Source organism: Oryzias melastigma, linkage group LG4 (genome assembly GCF_002922805.2).
Source record: "Oryzias melastigma strain HK-1 linkage group LG4, ASM292280v2, whole genome shotgun sequence".
NCBI classification, from domain to species: Eukaryota; Metazoa; Chordata; class Actinopteri; order Beloniformes; family Adrianichthyidae; genus Oryzias; species Oryzias melastigma.
Window position 1 is genome coordinate 6,707,025 of NC_050515.1, and position 11,624 is coordinate 6,718,648.

General features: G+C 39.4%; 1 protein-coding gene across 2 annotated transcripts in view; it reads right to left on the bottom strand.

Annotated features, from left to right (window-relative positions):
• Positions 1–971: 971 nt before the first annotated feature.
• acbd6 (acyl-CoA binding domain containing 6) overlaps positions 972–11,624 on the bottom strand; it is a 37,846-nt gene continuing 27,193 nt past the window's right edge. Inside the window, exons 7-9 of one of the 2 annotated variants that reach the window (XM_024279212.2) lie at positions 4,032–4,062; positions 3,775–3,854; positions 972–1,712 (exon numbers count right to left, since the gene is read on the bottom strand). In XM_024279212.2, the coding sequence (XP_024134980.1) occupies positions 1,683–1,712; positions 3,775–3,854; positions 4,032–4,062 (141 nt within the window). In that variant the 3' untranslated portion in view covers positions 972–1,682. The remainder of the gene's footprint in view (positions 1,713–3,774; positions 3,855–4,031; positions 4,063–11,624) is intronic. The other variant, XM_024279211.2, reaches the window with a different exon arrangement.

Sequence of the window (11,624 nt, forward strand, 5' to 3'; positions counted from 1 at the left end):
CAGATTTAGACTTTTTTGGAGAACATCCAGACCCGTCAGACATGACGTCATGTTTGAGGGTTTACTAAGCTTCTGTAGGCTTTTTTTCTTTAGTCATTCATAGTTGTTGCTGTACATCCTATTCAGATGCATAATCATGTACACGTATCAAACAGGAACTAAGCACAGCTAAAAGTCCATGAAGCTAAATCCGGGTCAGACAGGCAGAGGTCAATCACAAGCGTGGAAGCATCAAAGAAGAGACTAGAGTTGTCCAGGTGAGGGTCAGGGCAGGCGGCAGGCAATCTGAGATAAAACTGGGTCAGAAACAGAAGATCAGATCCAGATAGAAACGCTCAGTAATGCAGGCAGGGTGGCACAAACAATACTTCGCACTGAGTGAGGCTCTGTGCTTAAATGTCCTGTGGGTGATTGGCAATGAAAGAGTGGCCTCTGGGGAGAGTGTGCTGGGGTTGCTGGGAGATGTAGTGTCTTCAGTACTCTGGAGACACCTCCCACCGGTGACCAGAGGAGGAGACAGAGCTCTGACTCCTGATATGTATTATTACAGCTATTATTACACTACCATTAAAAAGATTGGAGTCACTTTGATATTTTCCTATTTCTGAAAGGAAAGCAGTGTTTTTTTTTAATGACAATAACTTTGAACTAATTCGAAACATGCTCCATATATTATTGATGTGGTAAATGTTTAAAAAAATCAGTATTCTAGCTGCAAATGTCAGGGTTTTGGTGCAGATTATTAGAAAACCCTTGTGAAATCATGTTAGCACATTTATACACATTTGTTTATGAATATATTAATAATCTACTATATGTTTTGAATATATTTATATTAATCTGATATAGTTCACATACTGTAAAATGTATCAGTGAAATAACGAGATTGTTAATATCATACAGTGTTACACGGTTTCTAACAAAAATGTTCAGATCATAAGACACTTCAAAAGACACAACAAACACCCAAACCTGCTTCACTAAAGACTTTAATGAAGAAACACGTCAGAAGATGAAAATGTAACACAAACTGAACAGAAACTAAAGTCCGAGGGCAGACTCCACAGTAAAAGAGGGTGGATTGTATTTTACGGTTATTTGCAACAGTTTATTGATTTTTTTCTGGTGATATTTATGAAGACTTTTTGGAACTTAAAGCAAACGAATCCAAACAGTGATGCATGAATCCTCTCAGTGACGATGCTCTCCTCTAATATTGCAAACAAAGGTGTTATTTGACAGAAAATTGTCAAAACTGCCTCAGTACAACATCTAAACAAGGTCGAAAGATCTCTACGGTCGGATAGTCAGATCCTACAGTGGAGATGCTTCAGAAGCAGAGAGTATATCGATGGAGACTCATGCAAAGCTCCTCATCTCGGGTCAAATGGTGCAATTATTGTTCTTCAGAAGAGCTACAGAGTCAAAGTCACCTCAACAACCTGGAGTTAAAAGGAAACAAAACTTTTTTTATGTCAGGTCTACAAACTACAGCGTCTCTGGAGATGATGGGGGGCGGGGCTGGACTCAGGGATGCTGCTGGTACGTTGGGAGGATTTAGCCTTTTGGAGCCGTATACTGGCGCAGAAGTGAGGAGATGGCGCTGGATTCGGTGACCTCCTCGGGAAGAGAGCCCTCCATGTCTTTGATAGATGGGTCCGCCCCCGCGTTGAGGAGCAGCTCTACGATCTCGCCGAACTCGCACGCCGATGCTGACGAAAGAAGGGGGAAGATGAAAGATTTTATTTTCATCTCTGTTTTTTCTACATTCCTATAAAAGTTTTTTAAACTGTTTTAGTTCTCTATGTCTTCTATGTCTTAAATGCTGTGATTTGTTTGTTTACAGTTACTTTTTAAGGCCTGGTCATAACCATTAAGAGGGTTTCATCTTTTACTCAGAATTCTATTGTTCAAACTACTAGTTAAATGTATAAATTAATGTCTGAGGTTCACATAGATGATAAACTATGTAGGTTTTTACAGCCCTGCTGACCTGAAGACTTCTTGTTTGATCAACTCTACCTCCACAATGAACAGATTTTACATGCAAATAAAAAAAACTTTGGTAAAAAATGTTGATCTTTTATGAGTTAAAATCACATATTATTTTATACTACAAAACATTGGTTACCAGCAGTTCAGAGCTGCACTGAGATGATCCTGTGTGGCACAGAGCATCTTTTATTTTAAAAATAAGTAAATAAAAGAAATCACATTTTGAAAGACGCTAGGTTCTTTTTACATTTTTGCTTTTGTTTGTTCCAAAAATAGACATAATTCATATTTATTATTTAAAAAAGGTTAGAAAATGGCTGTTTTGTCTGTACCATCATAGCCTGAAGTTGTCCTAAGACGGGGGTAAAAGCAGAGTTTTATCCCGTATCGTACCCGACCCGATGTGCAACAACAGGGCCAAAGGTTTCTAAACTGAAATTTTCAGATTTGAAAAAAAAAAGTGAAAAAAAGTTTTGAAATTCAAATTCTGCGTTTTGAAACTTAAAAAAACAAAATTTAAAGCTGAAAATAATTATGTTTATTTTAAAATAGCAAAAAGTTTCAAACATTTTCCTTCATTTTTTTCAATTTGCTTAATTTGGGTTTCAAATAATATTGGCCCCTATTTAGCTCCATACGGTCCCGATTCACTTGTATTTTATGGACTGGAGAACCTTCAAAGAACCTGTTAGAAGTTAAAACTCAAAAACAACTGAACTGTCATCGAGCTCCTCTAAAAGCTAATGACTGAATCAAATAAACGGCTCTTGACCATCAGATTAATGCAGAGAGGGGAACTTGACTCCTCCCTCCACTGTGGTTTAATCCTCCACATGTTTGCGGTTAATGAAAAGCCCATCTCCGGCCCAGCACTGACACCAGCTTGGGCCTGAGCCTCCAGAACTGCCCCACCGGCAATTTGTGCCCCGCTAAAAGGGTGTGCAGAGAGGAGAAGTGGTGGGGGGGGCTCGCACTTTTCCTAACCCAGTTAGTGGGTTCCTTCATTCCTGATGCACCTCCTGCATCTCCGCCCCCCCTGCTCTTGTTGTGAGTGCTTTTCTCTGTCTTTGTCAATCGCTCGCTCTTTTTAAAACGCAGACTTTGTGCTGCGCCATGTTCGCTGATGTCAGCAGCTGCGGAGATTGACAGCCGGGCCTTTTAACCCGCGGCCGGACGTGTGCACGAGGTGCATGGGGTTTTAATTTCAGATGAAAGCAGAGGTGTGTGCATCGTCCAGCTAAAACTGACAACGTTTGGCTTTTTTTTTTTTTTTTTCCTTCTCAGCTGTGTTTGCAAAATCCCTCATCTCGCTCTAAACTGTATTTTATTTGGCCGTGTGCGCACGTGGCGGCGTGTCGCCCGAGCCTTGAGCTGTAAAAAGTGGCCGGCCCTCCGGGGAGCAGTAGAGGAGGAGAACAATTTATGGCGAGCAGTAAACCCTCAATTAATCACTTGCCGGCCACGGTGGCCCTGTGCAAAGAGAGGCAGGAAGGAATTTTCATTCTCTGCTGTTTGTCTCTTCCAGTTCATTGTTTATGTTTATTAGTCATCGGTTTATGCCTCCTCATCCACGCGCTCGCATGAACTAATCTGGCTGTGAGGGACGCGGCGTGGCCGGCCCAACGCCACCGAGCTGCCGGACAGATGGGGAGCAGTGCGAACACACACGGAGGTGCAGAGGACACGAGGGCCGCCCCCTCTGGGGGGTCATGGGACCACTCCTGATTTCCTCTGGGAAGTCTGCTGATTATAACAAACACACAAAAACAGAGAACATACCGAAGGACACACGAACGGTGAAGAGGAAGTTATGGAGACTCGAGTAGATGAGGAATGGAGTCGGGAATGGATGAATCTTTCTGGGAGCGGGGAGGAAAAGCGAGTAAAGATGATGAATTTGGGACAAATGCAGGCAAAGAGTGGGCGTTTGCGGAAAACAAACGGCCGTACGCTGAAGGGAGTACACACGCAGACCTCATCATCATATCGGTGTACAATTTTTGAAGTGCTGAGATGAATATGAGAAGCCTTCTTACCATAATGTAGCGCCGTCTGTCCTTCGTTGTCCTGAAAAGACAAAACAAGTGTTTACTTCAGCAGTTTTTCTAAAACATTCGACTAAGGTTTGCTGCAAGACGAGGTTTGTATTCTTTCACGTTTAGAAGCACAAAAATACATCTTCTGGGAGAGCAAAAGGTTCTGTCATGAATTTACTGTTAAAGGTAGATGACTCGTCAGCCAAAAAGTCAAGATGATTCACAGTGTTTTTAAGAACATTATTGCAAATGTTCCTGAAGTGTTTTAAATATTTGAAATTTTATTTATCTGTTATGTATTTTAAAAGCATTTATTTGGTTCTATGTATTTACAATGTTTAAAATTTGAATTATGATTATGAAGTTTTTAACCAAAATCCCACAACCTAAATGTCTTAAAAAGCCATTTTTCATGTTAATCTGAAGCCTCTGTTTCAAAAATCTCCTCTGAGGGGGCGTGGCTTTTGGAGCTCCGCCCCTGATCCCCCCTGTCTGATTATAATAGCTGTGTCTCACTAGCGTAAATCTTCACAACTGCTACATCAATATCAGTAATATCCAGCCGTATGGTTCTGATCCGGATGTCAGCTGGACGAGGAAGTGAAGATCTTCATGGACAGAACTTCCTTCAAAATCCTGATTCTTTCTCCTTCCAGTTCACCAAAGACTCTTTTAGCTAATTCTCCCATGTTTATTGACTGTGATCAATACATTCAATCATTGGTTTCTCAGAGTTCTTGATAAAATAATCAAAGCTAACATCAAAATGCTCTTTCATTGATTTACAATCCTTTCCAACTGCGGTCAAATGAGCCGCCGTTCACATTTCCGTGGTCACATCAAGAAGCTCCGTGGAGTCTGGTGGAGATTTTCCAGCGTTCTCAGTCCTGCTACCGTAAGTATTGGATGAAACTCACACCAAAAATCCAGTGATGCTGATTTGACCACAGAAATGTGAACGGCGGCTCATTTGACTGCAGTCAATGTGAAGATACCATCTTCTCTTCTCCAGAACCTGAACTAGACACTAGGAACAGATGAGGGTTTAGTGCATGTGCAGATCTCCTCTAAAAACAGCACAACTCATTTGTGAGCTAAAACTAAGTTTTAGTCTTTCGCTATTTTTCTAAATTACACTTGCATTTACATAGATTTAAATATTAAAATCTGTTAAAAATATGTTCATGATACATAAACTTTAGATAAGTTTAGGTGACCTCTGACCTACACTAGTTCAAAGATCATTAAGTTTGTTAAAAAAAATTGGTCATTAGTTCAAAATGCAACAAAATTTGTTAAAAAATGTGTAAGTTGATTTTTCTTTGAAATTGCATAATTGCTGAGATTATTAAAGTGCTGAATATTGATATCTGTTTCCTAGCTTGTTGTCATAGTTGATAATTATGGTGAGAAATCAGTGTCTTATTCATTATTAATAATGTAGAACTAAAGGCAAACTGATCATATTTGTCATTTCAAATGGCAGCCCTTCGTATGACCCATGAAGAAGCTCTCAGTTTCAGAAAGGTCGGTGACCCCTGGTTTACATTTTCTCCCACTAGCTTACAGCCCCTCACAACCCCGACCTAACATTAACAGTGCAGCAAAAAATGGCGAGCGATATTGGAATATTGGAGTATTTTGAGCCGAATTCCAGCTCAGACGAGGGAAACTAAGACGTACGAGGATCTAAAGACATTTTTATGAAGAGTAAAATATTAAAAGTTATTTAAGGTTTATGTTGATTTATTCTGGAATAATATTTTCATTCATAGTTATGTTAAAAAGTTACATTTTTAAAAATGTAGTTTTGAATAAATGTTTTTCCTGTTCAGCCCACGACCTTAAGTGTGTTTTGGATTTTGGCCCCCCGTGTGATTGAGTTTGACCCCCCTGCTTTACTGTTTTTTTGGTCTTATTTCTATTAAAGCATCAACAGGAGTTAAAAATAAGACGATACCTTGAAATCATAGAAGACTATTTGTTTATTTACTGCTCTACCATCACATCATTCATAAAGATATTGCATTCTCGTCCATTATCATGCTGCCCCACTTTTAACTATTCACCTTTCAGCCTCTTTCCTCGTTTTCCTTCCTCCTCGCTGCTTTTTCAGTGCAGAGTGATCCTATTGTTACTTTTCTGGGGGGTTTCTCCGGGGCAGCACTTCGGGGACCAGCTGATTGGATTAGAGCTTTCTATTCCCTGTGGGTGGCTCGCGGAGCACGGATGCAAATTGCGGCATGAAAAGCCGCGCGAGACAACAATGCTGTCTGTCTGCGGGTCAAGTCGCAACCTGCAGGACGGTGTGCAAACTGCCTGTCGTGGCGGTGCAGGGGGTTCTGGGACGGTTCTGAACTTTCAACCAACTTTAATGCATTAGGAAAATCTTAATGTACCAAGCTTTCTAATAAAAAGAACAAATTTTTTGAGAGCATTCCAGTGCAGCCAAAGCTGTTCCTCCAGTGGGGGTCAGCGGCCTGTCCTCTCAGCGTTCCCTAATGTCCTGGATCCAGGAGGGTGGCTTGATGGAATCGCAGGAAATTGGATTGTCTTCCATTTGCTTTGGAAGCAGCTTGGAGGAGACACTCCCCCCTCCATCCCTCCGCCTCCCATTCCTGCAGTTCGCATCACCCCCTCCCCCGTTCCCATTCCATTATGGATACCAAAACCGCTGCTCCTTACCCAAAGTTTACCCTCGCCGCGCAGGAACACCGGACTGGATGTCAGCAGAGGGCTCAATGAAAAAGTGGCAGTAGGAGCGGACCGGTGTCGGAGTGTATCACCTTAATTGGGTGGAGCAATATGCTTAGGGGGGCAGCACAGGAGGGGCATTGATCTATAGGTACAGTTGCAGTTTTGCTGAATTTCAGTCGCACCGATCTATCATTTCTACAGCACGGGTGATGGGAAGCAAGATTGATGAAAGAGAGAAAGTGCCTTAATAGTATATAGAGAGATACGGGATGCAGAGCGATTTCTCAAAAGTCCGGAAAAATTGCAGAAACTATTCCAAAATTGGTCCAGAAATGTTAAAAAAAAAGGTGGGGGAAGACAAAGTCAAATGATTTTGAGTTATGAGTCTGAGTCCAAATTTCATGAAAGCTATTTAAAATATTCTAAAGATCTGCAGAAGATCACAGCAGAGGAATGTTTATTTTTTGGGATTGTGTTTCTTTAGGAAAAAACGACAATGTAAACTCCAACACACCGAGCTCAGCTGCAGCTTACATCAGGATTAAATGGAGGTACTCACACAGAAGTCCCTCCAGTCTATCTCCACACGGAACAGAGTTTTAATCTGTCTGGATGTCAGTTTTTTTAAGTCTAAGCCAGAAAAGAGCCTGAATTTGGAGGGTGAAGGACTGTGGAACCATCAACTGATGAGCATTTGAGAGGGAAAAGCTGTACATTTATTGGAGTACATTTATGAAGCGTGTATGTTTTTAACCCTTCAAAGACATAAAACTAAAAATGTCTGATGTGTGTGCTGTCAGCACACCTTTTTGGATCGCACGGCACTTTTATAAAGCACATTAAATGAGATGGTTCCAATAACCCGACATGTGGTTCAGTGTAAAAAACGATTAATAAAAAAAATAGTTAAAATAAATAAATCAAAGTTCAAAAACTCATAAAAGGGAAAAAATTAGATTTTCTTGCTTTTATTGATTTATGCAGATACAAAAAAATAAAGAATAAAAAAAAGAGCTAATATGTAAAAAAGAAACTTGTTAAAATCTTTCAGATTTTGTTTTGTTTAAGAAGAACTAAGTTTATTCAAACTATAGAAATTCACTTTTTAAAGTTAAAGTTAAAGTCCCACTATTTGTCACGCACCTAAGTGTGTGAAATTTGTTCTCCGCATTTGACCCATCCCCTGGGGGAGCGGTGAGCTGCAGACACAGCTGCGCTCGGGAACCATTTGGTGGTTTAACCCCCCAGTCCAACTCCTTAATGCTGAGTGTCAAGCAGGGAGGCACTGGGTCCCATTTTTTAAAGTCTTTGGGATGACTCGGCCGGGATTTGAACCCACGACCTTCCAATCTCACGGCGGACACTCTACCATACATTTATAAATACATAATAAAATGATGGCCTTACTGTAAAAAAAGTCCAGATACTTTAAAATATGCTATAATTTGATAAATGCCTCTTAAATAGATTTAAAAAATATAAAATAAAGGATTTTTCAGTAAAATTGAAGTTAAACAATCTTATTCTGTAATAACCAATGAATGAATTAATTCATAATAACCTAAATAAATAATATTTTTTTAGTTGGATTTTGGAATTGGTTTATTTTAAGCAATTAAAACAAAAAAAATCTTAAGAAAACAAAAAAGAAATAAGCATCAATAAATAGATTTAGGATAGTCAGAAATTGATTGAAAAACAAAGATAAAAAGTGAAAGAAAATGAACACAGTTTTCTTTTTTAATGTCATTTTTCTTCATTTAGTAAACTTTCTTTGGGCTTTTCTTCCTCTCGTCTTTTCCCGCCTCCTTCTTTTCTCCCCCTGTTGCCCCCTGACAGCAACATTAAACAAGTGGGGAAAAAATGAGCAAGCAATTATGATTTATGATCAATGCATGCAGAAGCTGCTGACTTTTATAATGACAGTGATCGGAGGAGGGAGGCAGGGAAAAGATGAATATGTGTATGTGTGTTTGTGTGTGCGGGTCTCTGGGGTGTGCGGCCGACATGAGGGGTGAATCGATGAGCGGCAGAGATGCAGATTCCAGCATGCGGGGTTATGATAAGCAGGTGCCATTAATCAGAAGAGTACAGATCAGATCAATTTGATGATCACTCTTCAGCTGGTTACAAACCAGAGCGGCTACTGTACCAAAATCACAAACTAGACTTGGTCACCTTTATTGTGGCCTTTTTTAAAGCATCCAAACATGTTCAGAGAGAGCTAAGACTTTTAAGCCTCATTTCCACTGAGCGCTCCGGTCTGGTCCGGTACGCCAGGGGTCTCCAAACGTTTTCTAATGAGGTTTTTCTAATGATGTTTTCTTCGGTTTGTATGCTGACAAAAACAGTGTAACAATCACAGCCTAAACGTAAACATTTACAGATTTCCGGAAAGCCACACAAAGCTACATTTTTAATAATTTATTTTTGTAATCTTCATAGAAAATAAATACTAAAACATTTTTAAAAACTAGATATACAGCATTACCTGTGATAATGCTAGTGTGAATGTTGCAAGTTGAATGTGGCCGTTGAAGATGCTGAAAATGATAACTAAAAAACGCTGAAGCTAACAGCTGAAAACGCTGAAGCTGATAGCTATTTAAAATATTAGCGAAATGCTAAATTAGCCTAAAAAACTGGAAAAAAAAATCTAAATTAGCCAAAACAGCGAGCAAGTTTCTGATATATTAGCTAGACTGCCAAAATAGCCTAAAAAACTGAGAAAAAAACAAAATTAGCCAAAGCAGCTAGCAAGAGGCTGAAATATAAGCTAAATTTCAAATTAGCCTATTCAAACTGGTAAAATTTAGCCAAAACAGCTGGCATGTGGCTAAAATATTAGCTAAACCCCAAAATAGCCTAAAAAACTACCAAAAAAAATTGAAAAAGCTAGCATAAAAAGAGCTGAATATCTTAATAGCTGAATTCTCTTTTTTCCTCAGCAGTCTCACACCGGTGGGTTTTGTTATTTTAGTTTTGGGGTTGAACCTTGGCAGTCTTTTTGCTGGCTTGCTTTGTTTCTTTTGAATAATCAGATTTTTGTTCGGGCAGCTTTGGCAGAGAGCTGCTGACTCAGACAGTCGACGTGGCCCGGTCAACAGACTCCCTGACTTATTTATGCTTGGCCAAGGTTTCAATCCCTTTGTTTTTTTCTTTTTGAACCAGCAAACTAATCATTTCTTTTTCTCCACAAGACACAAATTTTTTCTTTAAAAAAATAAAAAAAAGACTCTGTTCCTCATCTTCCTGGTGTCCAGTTTTTCATGGGTTATGGTCCATTTTTGTGTTTCCTCTAGACCAGAAGTCGGCAACCTTTAACAGTAAAAGAGCCATTTGGGCTCGTTTTCTACTGATCAAAACCTAGAAAGAGCTGCATAGAGTTATTTTAATCTTTAAGAAATTTGGATTTGCATTCATGACCTTCTTCTTTTTAATAATAAATATAAATTATGTCTATTTTTGGCACAAACAAAATCAAAAATATAAAAAGAACCTTGCATCTTTCAAAATGTGATTTCTTTTTTTTTGTCCTCAGCAGTCTTACACTGCTGGGTTTTGTTATTTTAGTTTGGGGTTGGCAGTCTTAGTTTGCAGGCTTTGTTTATTTGTCTTCTTTAGGTAGTTTTGGTTAGGCAGCCATTAGCAGGTCGACATGGCTGGGTCAGCAGTCTCCATGACTTACTTTATGTTTGTCCAAGGAGCCACCATGGAGAGATAAAAGATCCACATGTGGATCTAGAACCGCAGGTTGCAGACCTCTGCTCTAGACTTCAGACAGGTTTGCCTTTCAGGGCCGTAACAAGTGATTCCACTGAGTGGTTTGTGTTCACAGCGCATGAAGAAGTCTATGGGATTGTCTGTCTGTAGAAGTCTATGGGATTTTGGCTTCTTGGAGCCAACGTAAAGGGGGATGGGGTCACTCAGTCCAGGTTTCGTGTACAGTCAATGGTTAAAGCTTACATAAAGAAGGCTGAATCAACCAAATGTAGTTTATTTAAGTGGAAACAATATTTTCACTTTTAAATAAGATTTGGCTGTCAAATCTTTTAATACATTCTATATACACTGTTAGCTATTATTAAAAATGGCTGTTTTTAGCCGACACTAGACTGAACTGAACATCCTACAACTGTGGAGCTATAAATGTGAATTCATAAAAAAAAACAGTGCTTTGTGAGATATGAAATCATACACAAATTTCGTAAGATACAGCGATTTTACATATACTGTATGTTTTGAGAAAATAACTGTGTAGTGAGTCTAAGGCTTGACCAATCATCAGAGACATCGAGGCAGGTCTTTTTTCTTTTTATTTAAAAGGTAAACAAACCCTAAATCAACTTTAAATGGGGCTTTAAAAGCACTGACTATTGGTCTTTGACATTTTAAAATAAACTTGCTTAATTCTAAAAAAAATAATGATCTAAAACCGTCTGTGCCCTGCCCCCTACAGGTTGAAAGGAGGAACAGCAGTTGAATTTTGTGATTGGTCAAACTGTAGTTCCCACGTCATATCAGAAGTTCAAGGTAGTGATCAGTAGCTCTAGTAATGATAACACTCCTGTTCCTAAGCTCCGCCCCTCTGACTGGATTTTTAGATTTCGGCTGTGGGCGGAGTCAGCCGTCAACTTCCTTGTTTGGTTACCCTTTAACTTTTATTTTACCAGGAAATCCCATTGAGATTAGATCTCTTTTTCAAAGGAGAGCTGTGAAGTGGTAAAAAAAGAAAAGAAAAAAAACATTCCAGGTAAATGTGATAAGTAAAGAGATAAAAAACTAAATATCAGACAAAATACTGCAGGTGAAGGGGTGTCCTAAATCAAACTCTCCCTCTGGTCATGTGACATTACCAAAAACAATGGCGGCTACAAACTGAATGCGTGCAGATGT